A 20,651-nucleotide genomic window follows, 5' to 3' on the forward strand; every position below is an offset into this window, starting at 1 on the left:
ACAACAAAAGGTACACTTGATTTTACATCTTATTTCCTGCAAGTTATCACAAAAAAATGTTCAGCATTAAAACAAATGGTATAAAAAAAATAAGTTTCAAAAAAGGAAAATAAATGTAAGGATAGCTAATATCAATTCTTCAAAAACAATGCAAACGAGATATGCAATGGCATTTGCATGACCCCTTTATAATAAGCACACAGTGTAATAAAATGTTAATAGACAAAATCAGAATAAATTAAGTTTGATTTTCTTTATTTATACACACACACACACACACACACAGTGTTTCAACAGACATGGGAAGTATTCATAACAAAGTTCTGAATACAATGTGGTTCCAACTGTTTTTTTTTTGTTTTTTTTTTTTATTAATGGCTGTTAATTCCCATTTCATCCTGTACAAGTTTTTAAAGGAACACCAAATTTCAGTGAGAAAGCTTACTTCAATGGGGCAGTGATATGTAGGCCAGAATTATTTTTTTTAACTATTATTAATAATGCTTATAAAAGCAGATACTCCACTTGGAACTATGTCACCTCAGTGAACAGTGAAACTGGTTGACACCATTAATTAGTTTGAATTATTATATATTAAGAAAGCAAAAGAAAGATGAACAAAAAATTCAAAAGGTTTTGCTGTGATGTTCACAAATATTACCAGAACTTGAGAATACTGTTACATAGAAATTGTTATAATAGGAAACACAATGGAGTTCTGATGACCTATTGGGGAGATATTTAAAATGTCATTTAGGATTAACAATCTGAGCCATCCCTATACAGGCAATGCTACTAATCCCACCAATACAGGAACTTGCAGATCATTTTAGTTATATATATATATATATATATATATATATATTAGCATGCAATAATTCACCATTCAGTTTTAAATAATTTAAATTTTTATTAACTGAATAAGAATAAAGGTCCTGCTTGCTTCTATCACAAGCAACCCACAATCCTTATAAGTTTCCCTAACATCCTCAACTCCCTAGGAAAAAAACAATAGAAAAACCTTGCTTTACAACGCTTGAAAATTACCCTTTCTGTTACTGAGCCCCTGCTCTTTCAATTTCCTCTACATGTTACTGCTGTTTAAGAGATTTAAACTAAACTAACACAATGGAAAATATCTTCATTGTTATTATGCATTCTAAAGAGCACTAAGACATTACATCAGAACTGAACTTATTAATGCATCCTTTTCCCATTTTTGTGTACACCAAGAATACAGATCAAGTTGTCTTTGTCCAACTGACTTGCTTTGCATACAGAACATAAATAAAAAAAGAATAAAAAATAGTAAACTTAGTTATAACTTATGCAGTTACAAGCAAGAATAAGAAGCAGTAAGCTTTCATCATGTACAAACACTTTAAACCAACTCCACATTTTTCTCTTTAAAATTCTGTTACATCTACTATTAGCAAATACTCATCACTTGGTTTATGTTACTGATTTTCTTACTTCACATAAATTAAACACTTAATGTTTTACAAGAAAAAAATATTTAGGATTTAATTATTAACTGTAAAGATAAAAAAAAAATTACCTGCTAATGCCTTAATTCGAGAACGTTCGAAGAGCCTGGAGGAACTATTTCCTCCATCATAATCATAGTCTTCGAATTCTTGTTGGGTGGTCGATTCCCATCGAACACCCACAATATCTGTGGTCATTGTGTTCACCTTCTTCACTCGCCTACCTAAAGAAGAAATATATGTAAGCATTTTTCTGCTTAAATTATTGACTTGAGGCAATTCTAGTCAAATTTAGAATATATTTTAATTACACATTTGAATTTCTTATAAAAACTGAATTTTTCACAATAACATTCTACATTATAAAAGATATATAGTTGAAACATTAATTAATTGCACTTTCAATGTAATTTCTGATCATCCTACATTATGTCTACAAACTATCATATGGACAGATAAACAAGTGAAAATGTTTTTTTCTTTTCCTAAATAAAATTCTTTAATTAGCAAGACTAGTAACAGCTGAGAATAAAATGTCAACTCAAGTTTTCAGAAAATACACTTTACAAATTCAAGTGCAAAAGTAGCAAGAGAATTTTTTAAGAACACAAATTAGTAATCAGCAAAAGTATTTAGAATCAACCCATAATACCAGTAAGTCTTTCTGACATAGATTAACAAAATTTATCTAGTGTAATCTTCACTTCAACAGTAAACCATAAACTAAAAAGTAACAGCCTGCTAGTAATTATTGCATAATTCATTTGTGAATTTTCTCACTAAACTTCTCATCTGAATAAAAAAAAAAAAAAATTATGTAGAGGTCTAATCTGTTATTTGGTCTGCCACTTATACAATAGCATAAATTTTCCTCAAATTGCATTAGATTACTCAAAAAATAATGGCAGTTTGATGTTAAAAGTTTAGTTTTCAGGGACAAGAAACCTGTCTTTTACATCTTCATATATACCATTGAAAAACTAAAGCTTTCTTCTATTTGTTAGTACTTTTATTCTTTTCTAAAACTTTATTTCCAATATTGAGTGTTAGCATTTTCACAATTTCAGACCATATCAAGAAAACTGAAAAGTAAGAGCTGTACAACTGGGTTTCACACTAACTTGGTGAGAATAAAAAAGAAAAAAAATGCTGTTTTGAACTGTGCTCTATGTTGAATTTATGCAACAGAAATAACCCATTTCTTGATCAAATTGTCACCTGCGACAAAAAGTAGATCCTTTATGACAACAGAAAGAAACCTGAGCAATGGTTCAACTGTGTGAGGTTCCAAAACACTTTCAAAGCCAAAGTTTCACCAACAAAAGAATATGGTCACTATATGGTGGTCTGTAGCCAGTATTACAGCTTACATAACAAGAGTCAAAATATCACTGTGACAGTTTATTGTCAAGAATTGGAAGTAATGCATATAAAGCTATGTAAAAAAAAGGCCAGCATTAGTCAATTGAAGACCAATTTTGCTCCATGATAATGTTTGGCCACACGTTGCTCAAATGATGCTCCAAAAACTCAACAAATTGGGCTATGAAACATTTCTTCATCCTTCTTACTCCTCAGACCTGTTTGCTCAGAGACTATCACTTTTTCAAGCACTTGGACAACATTTTATAGGAGAAAAGATTCAATAACAGAACTGCAGCAGAGAATGGCTTTAAATAATTTGAGTTCTAGGATTTCAAAATTTTATTGTCACAGCACAAATAATCTTGTTTCTTATTGGCAAAAGTTGGTATATTCATTAGGTTTTTTATTTTATTTACTCAAATTGCTTTTGCATATTTTTTTCTTATTAAAAGTTAAACCTTAAAATCTGCCATGTTTTTGAACAATGTAAGATTAAATGTTGAATCCTATAAACTGGACTGTAACTTGTAAATCAGTTTATGATGAAAACAATCTCCTGAATTTAAGGTTATTTTATTACAAATACATGTTTGTTTCTTCTGAACTGGTAAATCAAATATATATGTGAATGACATAAACCAGCAAATGTATGGATATTTGGGTAGGCACAATTTCTACTTCTAAATGACTTTTTTTTTTTTTTAGATGAAGCATATTTATCCAGATATGTATCTTACCTGAAACAATTATGTATTATTAGTTTTCTTTTTTCTTGGACAACAGATGACCTCAATGGATCAAATAACTTCCACCTTGTCTTTTCATGTAATTTCCAATAACTTTACAAGTGTTGAATATTTACGACAGAATGCATTTCTTTAATGACTAATTTTGATATAATGAAGGTTACTATATTCAAAAACAGCACGAATGCAAGCTTTATGACCATTAAAAGAAATGATATGCATACAGGACCCTCTACATCCATAACAGTAACTACTACTTTACTAAAGAAGCATAGTACAAGAAGCAATTCAAATGACTGCAATGTGCTAAGCCTTATATAAACACTCAATAGCAAAAAGATTAACACTACCTAATTTTATTTTTTTAAATGAAATAAGTGGTTATAGAAACCATGTTACTCTTAAATGTGTAAGTCATATAAAAAAACTCAGAATTATATCTACTAAATTATTGCACAAGGATTGATTCAATACACAAAACAGAAAATGTCTTCTTTAAAAACTTGGGACCCCCCAAAAAAAAAGGATAAGTACTATTTTAAAATTTGTTTTAAATATGGTATCACATAACTTCAAACATTTTTGATAAACCAAAAAGAACAATAAACTGGTGTATAGACTTTTTTTTTTACATTCTTTTAAAGATATTTAACACATTGATGCCAAGTCCTCCACAAGTTATACAATTTCAATATTCTAACAAACTGCACAAGTTTGAGTTTATAAATTCAATTAGTTAATAAAAATGCTTTTTACTTTATTTATTTATATATATATATATATATATATGACCATTGGTGGAAATCAAATGGCTACAATTTTTCATTAAATGAAGCCTTCAGTACATGTGCAGTCTAAATATTGAAATAAATAGCAGGATTATATTAAAATACTAATGGACACAATTACTGTATCTAGGGGTGCAATTTCCTATATGTCACTAAAAGCATAATCAATTAGACATTAACAAATACAAAAATATATTTCTAAATATTTGTACATATTTTTAATTCATATATGATGGAATGTATAATTAATACTAATAAAAACCTATGTTAAATACTTGAGATCAAGGATAATATATGTCAATCATATAATTCATGCAGAAGGAAATGATCAAGTCATTATTCTAAAATAGTGCCTCAGCAGTTAACCAAACCTGTGTATTTTAATTTTCTCCAAACCTAAAGCAACTAATATGCAAATACTAATTATGGTGCTACATCAATCACTTGACATTTCATTCATAATGTATATAAACTCTCAATAGTAGTTTGATGCACCTCTGAAGTTTTAAAAATGAAGATATAGTTTTAACCCTATAATCATAAACTTGTTTAATTCCAATACATTTAACTTATCTTTAGAGCAGCAAAGCATCACAGTCAATGAATCTTTTTTTAAATCCATTGCTAAATTTCAAAGTTATGTTAAATAATTAAATTAAAACAAGTTCCTGAGAAATGCTATAGAAAATTTTTTTTACAAATTAAAACATTTTGGAATGGCTTCTCTAATAGTCAATCTAAATTTATTTCTAATACTGTAGGTTATATACATGATAGACTTAAAAGGCAACAAGTAAACAATATTATTCAATTTGTGTTTTTAGTAGGTAGAGAAGTGACCTTAAAGGATTAAGATGTTGTTTTTTTTTTTTGCAGTAAACATAGGCAAGTATTATAAAGTACTTTTAATTTGCTCACTCATGTTCTTCACAGACTGAGAAATTAGCTGTAATTGTGACTTCTACCATCTTACAAGACAACATAACATTCTAAATGAAAAAGAACAGGAAATGTACATGTATGACTATTTGCCTGTTATGTTTCGATTAACGTCTCATATCGTACCCATATAGACAGAAATGTTAAGATTCATCTTCAATAAAACATACACAAAAATGCTTTTTCATGCACATCAAACATGAATTACAAATATTAATTACTCTACATGTTGTAACAATATTCCAAAGCAATTTCAGTAATTAAAAGTTTAATTAAAGTTTTGCTTTGGATGGAAATCTGTTTTTATGTGTTTCATTGAACTTTTGCCAGTATATAAATTTCATTTTTCAAGATTAAATTTTGCCAGAGCATGAAATGCACATTGTTAATCCCTTTTTAGCTCACTACAACCTTTTTTTTTGTTATAGTATCTAATGTTTCTTTTTTCAAATTATGTTTGACAGGTTGTTAATATTTTGTCATTACTATAGTAAATGTACCTAAAGTATACATATTTATAAAGCAAAATGTCAATATAGATAATTATACTTTCAGTCTTGTTCAAATCAAGAAATGTAGTAATTTCATAACTGATATATATAAATATATATTTCGGTATCAACATAAGAACATACCACTAATGTGAGACAAGTTATTGAATTATACAGAAATCATGTTTGGAAGCAACATAACTGTTTTAATAGAGGGAGAGACAGAACATTTCCACCTGATTAAGCAAATGGTGTTTGTAATATACAATTAAACTTTTTAAGCAATAATAAATAAATTACATTTAATGATTTCTTTAGAGCTCTTTGACAGTAAGATCAGTAATTTGTCTTCAGTCACAAGAAGCATATAACAATGTACACCTTGACTTTCAAGGTCTTTTATATCAAGCCTCATAATAGACTGATAAGTGGCTTAAGTGATTAAGTGATTGGTGTAAAAGTCAAAAAGTGCATAGAAATAGGATTAGCAATACAGACTAATACACAATAATAAACAGGCATTTTCATGACTGGGAAAATGCACCAAGTGGAGTTTCTCATGGTCTATTTTAGGACTTTTTTTTTAATGTAAACGACTTGGATAGTTTTTTGATTGTCTAATTTTACTGATATAAGAAATGATTCTGTTGAGAATGTTTCTTATCCTAAATGCCTTCAATATTCTTATAAATGGGCCAGATTCTACTGGAAAAGTTATTCACTTTGAATTTTGACTTATTTCTCTGTGTATCAGATAAAAGAAGATAATTAACTTATTAAAAGTATTAATTATGCTTATGGTAACTGATTATGGTAATCAGTTACATAAATTAATTAGTACAGTAACACAAGTTGCACAAAGTTGATGATAGGTGCTGCTGGCTAGTTGCTTTTCTTCTAATCAAAGCAGCTGAATAGGTTTACTAAACTTTGCCAAAACAAAAACAGGCTAATCAAGTTTGTTGTCAATGGAAGTCATGAAAACCAAGAACCTTGAATCACAAGCCATCCCACCCCAAACCACCAGTCCATAGTAGCTCAAAGCTGAACAAACTTGAACAAAAACTTATAATGCTAAAATCAGGTTTCAATATCCATAATGGGCAGAGAACAGATTAAGTACCCTTGTGTTTAACAACAAAAATAATTGGAACATACTGAACTACTTGGATAACTGGAATAATACAGAATAGTAATCATAAATTCCTATTTCAATTAGCTGATTTTTTTTCATGACAATCAGTTTAGTCGTAATTTTAATTAATCAATTGTTGGAATAACAAAACAGTAACAGCCAGAACAATTAACCTGGATTAACTGATTATTTTTGTGACATTAATAATTTAAAATACAATTAAATGATTAGGTTGTGTTACTAATTAATTTAATTACTGCTTGTAGGTTATCAATTATATTGATAACTCAATTAAATCACCCAGGTATTTAGTCTTCTTCCTATATGAACATCAAAATGTTGGAAAGAGAAGGCCTAGTTACTGAACTAATTCCATATTTATCATTTAGATAATACAGAAAAGCTTAAAGTTTTGATGTTGCTCTCTATCCAGGGTAAAGGAGATAGAGAATTTAACTGGATGTTCAAAACTGTTGGGAAATCAGTTTTCTTTTGGTTTATTTCTTTGAATAGTAAAATGAAAAGAATGAAAGCACAAATTTAAAGATAAAGGTAGTATATTTAAACTTTGAAAGCCTAGATGCTATACTGTTCTTGAATACATAGTTTGTATTGTGATAATGCTTTGCATTGTTAATCTGTTTTATAGATGTGAAGATCTAAAGTTAATGTAAAAAATGAAATTGAAGTAGATGTTTCATTTTACTTTTATTAAATAAGATGTGATCTCATTTTAATTTTACAAGATTATCTGTTGGATTAGTAAGAGAAAGATCTCATCTTTGCACTACACTGAACATAAAGTGAGCACACAAGCTCAAGATCTGGAAAAGAAGGGGTAAATAGACTCCATTTAAATTACCTTTTTTTTCACTAGAATGATTAATTGGCTTATAGAATAAATTACTGTCAACACCAGTGTTTTTCAACACTTTAAAACAATTTAACTCCAAAATATTCATCTGTATCAATTCAGTGATGTCCTGATATTTGTTAAAGATTGCAAGAGTCTTGGTTTATCATCTTATACTTCATTTGAAACAATGTAACATCATGATAGCAAAATAAATGTTCTTCCATAATAAAAGATAAGGGTGGTTAGGTCACTTGGCAATTTTTCCATATTAAGTTTCTTTTTGCTGATACGGCTTCATTTACAAGATTCCATACTGGCCTAAGTAACTTCTTGAATGGGCAAAGAAAACCACTAAGAAGTGATGAAAAACAAATTAATACAAAATGGGTTTAAACTAGTTGCATACATTAAAAGAAAAAATAAATGAAATATGCAATAAAGTTAAGAATTTTTAACTGTTCAAAACATTTTACAAAAATTTTGGATGTAGCTTTGTATTCATAAAATATCTTTGTTGCAAAAGATACATATAAATTTAAAATGTTCAAGGTTTAAAGTATTTCATCAACTAGTTTTCTTTTTATGCAATGTAATAAAACAAACCAGAGGCATCACACCATAACATAACAAGTTTTAGAGACAAAAAACTACTGGTCCATCTAGGCTCTTCCATCCTCTAAACTCACCTAATATTATTAAACAAGACTTCAAAGCCAGACTTAATCATTCATATACTTATCAAGCTTTCTGTTAAAACTCAATTTACTGCTTTAATATCCAAAAGCAACCCTTTCTATAGTACAACCACTCTGTTAGAACAATAAAACTGTCTAAACTGAAGACAACTCCTATCCTGCCAACTATTATACTTGGATACCCAAGCACTACCATTTTTACCAAAGTATGAAAAAATTATACATCAACTCTATCAATTCCCTTACCAATATTAAACACCTCAATATGGATCCCTGTAATTTTTGTTTCAAGAGAAAACAATTTCAGAGATCTTAACTTCTTGTATGTCAACCCTTCCATTCAAGCACAATTGTAGCATCTTTCCTCTGAATCCTTTCAAACAATTCAAATGTCCCTTCTAAGATAAAGAGCCCAATACTCTAAATGTGGCATAAATAATAGTGACCTATACAATGAAATTATAGCTTCTTTAGACTTGTATTCAATATTTCTATAGTTACAGCCTTCAATACAATTTGTTCTTCCACTAGACTAGAAACAGCACACTGCTTGGATGGCTTAAGACTGATCAACCATTACACCAAGATCCTTTTCTTTCATGACAGTATCAATGTTATTTCCATTCAAATTATAGTAATTACCTTGCATTTAATACAATTAAAACTCATCTACCATTTATTTACCCAACTCACTAAATGATCTACCTTTTGTAAAGCACCAGCATCCTTTTCACAGGTAGCAACATGCAAAACCTTAATATAATCAGCAAGTTTTAGTATCCATAATGTAAATAAAAAGAGCAAAGGGCCTAAGACCGAACTCCAAAGTACCCCCACTTGTGGCATTAATCCTGTTTGAATGAACTCCATTACAAGCCTCCTGCTTTTTGCCATCCAGCCACTCTTCTATCCAATTCAGTAATTTTGTTGGATAAATGAATGACAAATGGATTTTAATTATAATATATGTAAGATACTGCATAGGGCAATTTGAAATCAAGTATAATTTGGATGGAAACACCACAAGTGTCATGAATGATAAATTTTATTTTCATACTTAATAGTGAGAATTGTAGTACAAATAGATGCAAATATAAATTCTGGCAGGATATAAATCATCTTAAGCTAAGACAGTTTTATTTTTATAACAGGGTAGTTGGCCTTTGGAATGGGTTGCCTTCAGATCTTAAGGCAGCAAAACCAAATGAATTTAACAGAAAGTTTGATAAGTATATAAATGATAAGAACTGGCTTTAAGAAGTTTTATAATTTATTCAACAAAACAAGGTTTAAGGACAACAACAGATGTTCTATTTTGACTGTCCCATCCTCTGAGCCAAACAAAATAAAAGAAAGCTAGATAAATATATGAATGATAAGGGCTCACTTTACATTTATTTTTTTTAATAAACTCACTCAAATTTAATGCCTCCACAACATCTGAAGTCAGCTCAAATCATAGGCCAACCACCCTATTTGAAAAATAAAATTGTCTTAGCTGAAGACAGCTTCTACTTTGCCTAAATCTTTATTTGTGCTCCCTAGTTCTAATTCTCACTGTTAAGTATGAAATATGTTGATTTATTAACAATTTTAATTCAGAGAATGGAATAGCCAAAATAGACCAATTGGTCTTAGTATCCCAAAATACTGTTAACTGATCTTTCACATATACAAAATTTCTTTTTAACCAGCATTTTATGCAGCAACATGTCAAATGCTTTCTGGAAATCCAGTACACCAAATCTGCACCCTTCACCTCACCAACCTAAGAAGTAACATTTTCAAAGAAGGTCAACAGATTTATAAGGCAAGACTTCATTTATTGAAACCATACTGACTATCCATTAAAATTCTAAAGTTTGTTAAATGACTGCAAATCACCTTTTATCAGACTTTCCAAAATGTTTTCACAGTTCATGTAAGACTAATTGGACTATAATTACTGGAACAATTTTGATTATCTATTCTGAAAAAAAAAGTAACAGTAGCCAACTTTCAATCCTCTGGCATCTGTCCACTATTCAAGGACTTAAGGAAAAACCCAAAAAACTAGTGGCATGTGGTTCACATTTCCAATTCTTAGCCTCCTTCAAAACCCTTTGGGAAATATGTGGCCCAGGATTCATATTCTCTAAAGCTTCCAATTTTTTCTTAAGCTCAAAATTAATGTGATCATCTTGCTTGATCTTGTTTCCATCTATCACATATTCAAGACGAGGAATACTTCTTAAATCATTAATAAAAACTGAATAAAAAGCAGAGTTTAATAATCCAACCATTTTACAATAATCACCATCCTTCAAAGGTTTCACCATAATGCAACATTTTGTTTACCCTTAATGTATTTAAAGAAATCCTTATTGTTAATTTTTAAATTTTCAGCCAACCTTCTCATTCATCCTTTTTGATGACCTAATTTCCTCTTTGACCAACTTTCTTGATCTTCTAAAATCACCCATAAAACCAATCAATTTTATCCATTATACCTTTTGTGGGTCACAAATTGGTTTTTTGTACTTCCATTTGCTCTTCTTTCTTTTAAAAATGTTTATCTTAAATATTTAAAAATTGTGCACACTTGATCAGTCTCCAAATAACTCGGCTGTCCAATTCACATGACATAATTCTTGTTGCATCCCTTTGAAATTTGTTTTTTTGAAATCTGTAACCAAAATATTATTCCTGATCTCTGTATGCAACAAAACATAGAAGCTAACAGATAAATGATCACTTGCATTCAGATGTTCCCCAAATTCCACCTTATCAATCATTTCTATATTAGAAGTTCATAACAAATCTAAAACAACAATTTCAATAAGCTTATCAATCAGTTGGTGAAGAAAATTGATGCATCTAAGAATTTTACAGTTAAAATGTTTCATTATTGTCAATCTAAATGTTCAAAGTTTCTGCATTTCAGACACTGTACCTTTAATGATTTGTTAATTTCTGTTTATACAAAGTTAGTTTTCCAGCATCATGTAAAGGATAAGGTTTACATGAAATCATCCATACTTACATTATTTGGACAGTGCAATTTTTTGTAGTATAATGTTTAATGATCAGCTGCTTAATTCCAGTATTTGAATGGTAAGCATCTGTCTATTCCATGCCTAGACAATAGCTTCGGACATTACTTAGTGTTGCTGGTTGAGAAGATGTCATTACTTTACAAAACAATTTGGATTATATGGATAAATAAATGACAACTTAGTTGCAATAGAAGTAACAGATGCAAGATATCTCAAATTTAGATAAGTATAATTTCAATAGCAACAACTAACAGTTTTATCTGTGTGTTCCAACTGATCGGTCTCAAATCATACAAATTATGTGCTGCTGCTGGTGGCAGAATAAAGAGAATTTCAGACTGTATCTAAAAAATATACTTAATGCAATAGAAAGAACAGTGAATTGTTGGAAAGAGTTCAAAGAAGAGCTACTAAGATGATACCTGTAATAGAAAGGTTGTCATATGAAACATTAAAATCTCCAAAACTGTTTCATTTGTAAGAAAAGGAAGTGGTACAGGGGATTTGAGTGAGATGTTTAAGGTTTTTGAAAAGTATTGATAACATTGATCCAGCATATTTTTTCATACTTAGTATTAAGAATGGTAGGACTAAAGAACACAAAATATAAATTTTGACAAGGTAAGAAACATCTTCAACTTGGACAGCTTACTTTTCTAAAAGAGTGGTTGGTCTTTGAATTTGGCTGCTTTCAGACATGATGGATGCAATAAATCTAAGGAAACACTTGATAAATATCTAAATGAAAAGAGCTGACTGAGTGTTTATTTCAATAAATGGGTTAGCCTGTACTGACCAATTGGTTCCTTCTTTTCACAAAATTACACAATCAAAACTTCTACTAGCCTTGTTATAGAAAGTTTGGTTTCTGCTACTTAAAAAACATTCTTTAAAAGGTTGAAATGCTATGGCATGATGTTAGTAGGATTACACAGAAATTAAATAGAAACCTTATAACTCAAGTGCTTTCAAAAGGTGGACCTTTCTTCTTCATGACCAAACTGAGAACAAAATCCATAGAAAATTCATATAAAGCAGATGCACAACAGTTTTAGCTATTAAAACAAAATTTCTTAACATAATTTTCTTTTCAAATATTGTCATTTTATCAATAGCCATAATGAAATAACTTAATACTTGCTACATATACATTTCATTAGTGCCAATAACTGAATAGAGTCCAAAAGTCACACAAGTACCTTAAGCCTTACTATAAGCTCTTCTATGCAGTAAAATAAATTTCACAAGTCTTTCCATGCATTATATAAAAATCTTTACTTCTTTCTCATCAGTATAACTAGCTTTAAATGATTTTAAACATAACTCTTAAGTGTATGCTGAATATTTATCTTTCAAACAAGTAATTGAAGTATGAAGTTTATAAGAACTTTAAATAAAAACTTGTATACATACATCATTCTCATTTTAACACCTTAATCTTTCTCAGAGGATAATGTTATAGGCTTAAGAGATTATACATTCACCTTTGATGTTCAATATCATAAACGTCCAATTACAATACAGTCAAACATCCAAGTGTGATTTATACAACGTTTCATATACAGGTGTTACATGTTCTCATTCAATCCTACGATATATTCGAAAAATGGTTAAAGTAAGTAAAGAATTAAGATAAGCCTTGGTAAGTAGCTTACTGTCAATATAAGTAGAATTTTAGGCTTACAAGTTACAGCATATACAGAACATATTCTACAAGTACTAACTTAGAAATTACGATAAAGCACAAAAAATTCACGAAATGCAAAAGTACTCATGAAATTATTAATTTTAAAACATAAGCTATTCAAAAAATAAATAGTACTTATGTTAGGATTCAGCCATTTCAACAGAACTCACTTTTCGACGAACTGAAAAATAGGGTGAACCCAAAATAAATGACTTGATACAAAAACTATTTGTCCGCTCGATAAGCTCACAGCAATATGACAGAGAACGCTACCGCTATATTACCCTAGACTCCAGCTCGATAACCCGGTGTTGAATTCAACACGCCATGTTACCGAATACATATTTTTTACAAAAAATATAATTCAAAAGCCTATACAACTTTACAGAATCTTTAACTTATACACATTGAAAACAATTTTTTACATTTGTAAGGAAAACATTGAATTACCTGCACTCTTTTTAAATCAATATAATACGGATTAACAAGTACCAAGAGGTCACTACTGATACAAACACCGCAACAGCACCTCCTTCTGCGGATTTATACATCTACTCAACCCCACCCAATGAGTGCAGAGAATAATTTTGTTATCGATTTTCTTAAATGATTCATATAAAAATATAGTTGGCTTCTGCCGAAATACCATGTATATGAATTTCCCCTCTCATAGAAATTTAAAATACTATATTAAGATAAAAATATTTCGATTGTATATAGTCATATTTTCATAACAACAATGTACTATTTTACATCAGGCATGACGTCACTGTCAGTTATACAATGTACTGATGAGTCGGTTCAGACGTTAGCGTTAGCCTAAATACTGTTACTTGAGGTCATGAGTGAATATATACTTATGTCAGACCACCATCCTATGCGGAAATGGTGTAATTATCTCTTATTAAATGAGAATTAGGTAGTTAAAAAGTGGGCGCATGTGGTCTCTTGCATTGTGAGTTATGGGTTAAACATATTTATATTTACTTATGTTGTGTATGATTGTATATAATAATTTTAACTCGATAATTTAATTTACCCTTGCAACGAAAGTATTACTGATTATGATTGTGCTAAATTCAAAATGTTCGTAGTATAAGTAAACATAAAGATATTCAGCTGAGCTTTGTGCAAAATGTGGCTTAAGCCATTTATTTCAAAATAGAATAACCAAATACCGATGAAAACTGTAAAGAAACCTACAAGTTTATTGGGTATCTTGCAAATGAGAGTTTGTTTCTAGCAAAAATAGAGTCCATGTTATTATACCACAATGAAAAAAAAAATTATCTTGGGTATCAATACGTCACTTCTAATAACTTTTAAAACCACATTTTATTGTTTAGAAAAGTGATATTATATATATATATAAAGTCTCTAAGTTTGTTTGAAAAAAAATAAAATTGTAACTTTTAAAAGTAGCTAGTTACAGCTTTTCAAAATTGTTTGAAAGTGTTTAACTAATATAAAGAGTCATAAGTAAAAAATTAAACCTACTTTTGTGAGATATATTTTCATTTTTTGATTTAGATGGGTGTGTTGTCTTACACCAAATCTACAGCGAGCTATCCGCTGAGCCCACTGAGGTGAATCGAACCTCTGATTCTAACGTTGTAAAGTCAGTAGGCATACGGCTGTACTAGTGTGGGGGGGTCTAATTTAGATATTTTCTAAAAGGAGTATGACGTTATGATTTAGAAAATCAGTGCATTGCGTAAAGTCAAATACTCTGCTGGCCAAAATCTTAAGGCCAATGAACGTAAAGAAAAAAATATGCATTTTGAGTTGTTAGACTCAACCACTTATTTGAGTAGAGCTTCGAAAGATGAAAATAAGAAAAGGGAAAATAAAAATAAACAACTTTTATAGCATTTAATAGGGAAAATGTAAACACTATGAAATTAACCGAAATACTAGCTGGTCAAAAGTTTAAGACCATACCAAAAAAAAGTCCTAAACAGGGTAGGAAATGCTCAACAAGAGGCCTCAGTAGTTAGTTGCAAGGCCGTCATTGCGAATAACTGCAAACATTCGCTTTGGCATGGTCGATATGAATACATGATCATGCACAATTTGAAAATGATGTCCATTTCTATAGATCTCCCTTGCCATTCACTCCCAAACATTTTCAATGGGGTTCAGTTCGAGCGAACACGCTGGATGGTCCAAAAGAATCACGTTATTCGTCATGAAAAAGTCCTTTGTCCTGCGGGCATTGGGGATTGCAGTGTTATCTTGCTGAAAGATCCAGTCATTTCCACACAAGCGAGGGCCTTCAGTCAATAAGGATGTTCTCTCCAACATGCCAATGTAGCCAGCTGCTGTTTGACGCCCCTGTATAACCTGAAGCTCCATTGTTCCATGGAAGGAGAAAGCACCCCGGATCATGATGGAACCTCCTCCACTGTGTCGTGTAGAAAATGTTTCCGGTGGGATTTAGAGAACAAAACCTTCGTCCACTTTTCTACGTCCCATGTTTGGCGCTTCTCACCAAAGTTTAACCGAGCTGTTTCGTGGTGTGGAAGGAGAACTTTGAAGACGTTTACGGTTTTAAAGCCTTTCTCTCGGAGATGCCGTCTTATTGTTCTTGAGCTGCATTCTGCGTCCGTAAGGGCCTTAATCTGGTTCGACACCAGCGAAATTTTCTTGAGCCGACCACTTGATATTATCTTTACGTATCCCTCTGTGTCTTTTAAGAAATTTGCAACAGCAGTTTTACTACGCCCAATCTCACCAGCGATGGCATGTTGAGAGAGACCTTGCTTTTGCAGCTCGACAATTCTGCCACGTTCAAACTCTGTCAACTTTTTAGCCTTTGCCATGTTTTTACCCAATGTAACACAGGAGATGTCAGTGGGAGATGTTTACAACGCTGATGCTTGAACATAAATGACTAAATTTCGTTATGTGTTTACCGATTAACGCTTCGTTTCAGTATGGTCTTAAAGTTTTGACCAGCTAGTATTTAGGCTAATTTCATAGTGTTCACATTTTCCCTATTAAATGTTAAAAAAGTTTTTCATTTTTATTTTCCCTTTTCTTACTTTTATCTTTCGAAGCTCTACTCTACTGAAATAACGCAAAATGCATATATATTTTTTTTATATTCATTGGCTTTAAGATTTTGGCCAGCAGTGTATGTTATCAAAAAGTGGTAAAGTGGTAGATAAAACACCTTTACTTTGCATTTCTTGCTTAAAATTCGTCTATAATGCAAAAAAGTGTGTGTGTTTTGGGAAATATATCTCTAATTAAGTTATAAATGAATGTGTTACGTAAAAGTGACATGGTTTAACCAATAAAATGTTTTTTTTTATAAACTTAAGCCTGCAAGGAACGTAACCGATAGCAAACTTCTTGACAAGAAACCCACTCGAAATGAAAATATATCTCAGAACGGTTGATATGGGTGTTAACACTTTTACCCAGGAGCGTAGATCCTGGGAGTATACATCTCCCCTTCATTTTAGGTGGGGGGTATGGTGCATACAATCATCCCCCTCTACAGTTTAGTCTGTTGAATTGTTTTATTGCATCACAGGCCTACAAATTGTGTGTTTGTTCTTGTGATTTTCGTGTTCTTACCAATCGAATTACATAATTAGGCCTAGATGTAGGCTTTTTCAGTTGCCGAAATGTACATCTTTAATATAGGCGTGCTTCTAAGCTTTTCGATCTGAGCGATAGTTCATAAGTATTAGTCAGTTGGCCTAAGTATACATGCAAGTATCGTTGCAACAGGATTACTCTGTGACTGCATGTTTACAGCTTTCAGGTTCACGTAATCAGAGATTACCAATTTGCAAATTGAACAGTCCACATAAGTGATTGCAAAATCTCCCCCCCCCCCCCATCGGGTGTAAAAAATCTACGCCCCTGCTTTTACAGATAAGGAGAGAACAACGTTTCGACCTTCCTAGGCTATTTTCAGAAGGTCGAAACGTTGTTATCAGTAAAAGTTTTAATACTCACACCAGCTGTTCTGAGATACAAATACGATAACAAACTTATTGAAGAAATACGTTTTTCTTTATCTTTGCATGGACTGAAATCGTAATTATTATTGCCAAATAATTTTTAAAAACCCATTGAACAATAGAACACATCACCACATTTCTGTCAGAAATGAGATTCCTTGATGAAAATAATAAAAAAAGAGCTTTGACTAAATGTCAAGATAACAACCCTTCATGAAGCGAAGTTAAAACTGTTTAAATAGAGTGTGTATGTCTCTTATAGCAAAGCCACATTGTGTCCACCAGGGAAATCGAATCCCTGATTTTAGCATTGTAAATCTGTAGACTTACCGCTGTATCAGCGGGGGACTGTTTAAATAGAAATGACAAACAGTTAATAGGCCAAAAAGAAAGAGGCGTGATCAAAAGAAAGTTAAAAAGAAGGAAACAGAGAAAGTGAAAGAAGGACAAAAAGAATTGTATATGAAATTAAAAAAAGATCAAGAGGTAAGAGAAACGAATTTAACAGAAGAGTTAAAAGAACGAAACTTAATGTTTAAAGAATAATTCAATATAAAACTAAATCTGAAGACAACATTGGTGAAGTTAAATAAATATGTCAATAAAGAATGGAAAGGCTGCAATGACAATAATCAAAGAAATACAGAGATAAATAAATGATGTAGAAAGAAACATCAGTGACAGAATAAAATATTTGGGAAATGAATTAGTAAATTCAAATATCGCAGTAGTTTCACCTCTTCTAATTCAGCCCAATAATTCCAACATATTACTATAAAATAAAGAATACGAGAAACTATTTGATTTACGCTTGTTACAACTGTTATGCCATTTGTGACTGCAGGACCCTTGTAGATTATTAATCTATGCAATCTCTAAATCCAGGTTGAGAATTTAGAGAAACCATTGGACTGTGATCGAAAGATACAATGAGAGGCATATAAAGTTCAGAGTCAAATACTTTTAAGAGTGAGAAGGTGAAATAGTGAACAACAAGCTATTGATCTTGCTGTTCATTTAAAAGGGGTTGCTTAAATGATGTTAAGTTACCTTTTTGTTGAGAGACATAATAACTATTAAGTAGTGGTGGCTTCTTGATCCCACAGTTTTGGAGTGATATACTAAAAAGAGAAAAATTTTAGAACAAGATACAAAGGAAAGAAGATATCTTACCAGAACTTGCAGAATATTTAGAAAGGCTTGCCCAGTCATCTTATCTGAATGGTTCACGTGAAATGATAAATTCATTGGCACATAACCAATTTATATATGGTATGTTAGAAGAGGATATGATAATTAGACTGAAGTATAGTAAATATATATCTTTATAAAGAAAACACTCTCGTTGGTGATGGAACTTGAATCAATTAAAGCGACGGAAAAAAAATGTCTAAAGGCGCCACTTAGAAGTTATGGGATGACCTGATCAATTAAAATTGAAAGATCAGCTGCTTCTGACAACAGCCTAGAAGAACTGAAGGAGTAGGTCAGACAAATAATCACACAGAATGTAAGAAATAGAACACAAGACAATAAATGATATATTGGCCAGAACTGCAAATATAATGCTGTATAGAATAAAAACTGCTTTTAAAAGACACCATAAAGAGGGAACTGCTATAAATATGGGAAGCTTGGTTATTACAACCAAGACTAAGAAATCAGTAAATTTTAACAATAAGACCAGGAAATAAATACCCTGAGGATGTTTCTTAAAGTCTAAATAGATCAAAGACATAAAGAAAAACAGGGAATTAACTGGGTTTATGAGACAAAGATCCAGATTAAACAAAGATTTCACATTTAAGGAAAATCTCCCATCAGTTTAAGGGTTTATAGAGGGAAACCTCGTATTTTGTTAATTGATGTTGGTTCTACAGGCACAATTTTTCAATCTGATTTGACACTGAATGGTAGGAACTTTCTTCCAGAGACGACAAAAAGAAGAAGGATTGATGTGAACAGCAGGTTAACAGGGAATTCTAGCAAGAGGAAATTTGAAAGTTACTCTTACCGTAGGAAACGTCTGTACAGCTCGTGATATATATATATGTGGGTGATTTGACATCAAGGAAGAATGCATATCATGAACTGATTACATTCATAGACATGGAAGCAAGGTTAGACTAGTTTCAAATATATTCACAGTATGTAACCCTTTTTCAAGTGACAACAAGAATGGTGACTATTTAACCGCTAAAAGCAAAATACAGCAAGAGTTATTAGGAATACATCTACATCTAGTGACTGAGACGTAGTGGAACCAAACATTCTGACATGTTCTGAAGAAATCATAGGTCGAAAGAGCTTTTATGAAACTGAAGAATAAAAATGTGATACGTGGCCTTACCTCGGAAGAATGTAAATTAGTTTGTGATCAAATTAAAAGTTGCTGTGATAGTAATACTGATAAGAAGGGATTTACCGAGGTGACACAGTGTAACAAAATGACTGTCATTCTGTTGTACTATGTCACCTCACTATAACAGAATTATTGTCATTGCAAGAAAAGACAAACTCTAAAGTTAAGTAGGCGACTGAAAAAAAAAAAACGTATTGAAGAGAATCAATGATATAGTTTACAAAGTCTAGAAGAATAAGCAATCCACATCAAAGGCCATGAACTGTGATCATCTTTGTAAATGCGCGAAAAGAATGGCCAACTAGGTAACTACATAAGAGAATTTGCCTACAAAAAGTCATTCTACTGAGAAGTAATGAGTTATTGTCAATACCATTTACTGAGGATACTCAAGAATAGAACCAACTGTGTTCTTGATGACGAAAATCCCACTTGAAGTAAAAATGTATTTTCAGGACAGCTGGTATGGGTATTTGCACTTTAATTAAAATAAAGTATAGAACAACGTTCGACCTTCTTAGACCATTTTCAGGTTAACAAAAGTACTAGTATCAATACCGTCTTGAGAATACAGAGCCACCTGTGTCTTCACTGATACAATTACCCGGGAAGAGCTTCCACAGTAACTGAACAGTACGTTATGACGAAGGGCAGAAGGCTATCCCATCTGTATGGAATAAATGTAGGAAAATAAAAAAACACAAACTTGGTAAATGAACGCTTTAGTTTGTGTATTAGGATTGTTCAAGGAACTTCACAATCTAGGAAGAGGGTGCAAGATATTATGATATGAAAAAACAATTGCAGATCGTTTAAAATTGGGTGAGAGGACAAGATCAATTAACAATTTGGCAGACTGAAACTGTGAGATATTGTGTATTTACGAAGGTTAATATTTACGGACCTAAATCGGTTGGAAGTGATTCGATTTCATAATATACATATTTGGTGCTGGTTAAATATTCCAAAAAATTTACTTGGAAACTCATTTGCAAAATATTCAGTAATTTTATATACAGCGATACATTTTGGTGATGATTTTGCACAACGTAGGGTTTCTGTAGTTTAAATTAAAACAAAACAAAACA

The 20,651-nt window shown here is 31.3% G+C and overlaps 1 protein-coding gene across 11 annotated transcripts in view; it reads right to left on the minus strand.

Annotated features, from left to right (window-relative positions):
- LOC143226126 (spectrin beta chain-like) overlaps positions 1–13,781 on the minus strand; it is an 82,607-nt gene extending 68,826 nt beyond the window's left edge. For 5 of the 11 annotated variants that reach the window (XR_013014356.1, XR_013014355.1, XM_076456672.1 and 2 more), the window contains exons 1-2: positions 7,814–7,928; positions 1,559–1,711 (exon numbers count right to left, since the gene is read on the minus strand). Coding sequence is in view for 9 of the 11 variants with exons in the window: in XM_076456672.1 (XP_076312787.1) it covers positions 1,559–1,711; positions 7,814–7,913 (253 nt within the window). In the remaining 2 variants the exon portion in view is untranslated. Of the gene's footprint in view, positions 1–1,558; positions 1,712–7,813; positions 7,929–13,021; positions 13,056–13,394 lie in introns of those variants that run through there. The other 6 variants (XM_076456675.1, XM_076456673.1, XM_076456674.1 and 3 more) reach the window with 4 other exon arrangements.
- Between the last annotated feature and the right edge of the window lie 6,870 nt (positions 13,782–20,651).

The sequence above is a fragment of the Tachypleus tridentatus genome, chromosome 9 (assembly GCF_004210375.1).
Source record: "Tachypleus tridentatus isolate NWPU-2018 chromosome 9, ASM421037v1, whole genome shotgun sequence".
NCBI lineage: Eukaryota > Metazoa > Arthropoda > Merostomata > Xiphosura > Limulidae > Tachypleus > Tachypleus tridentatus.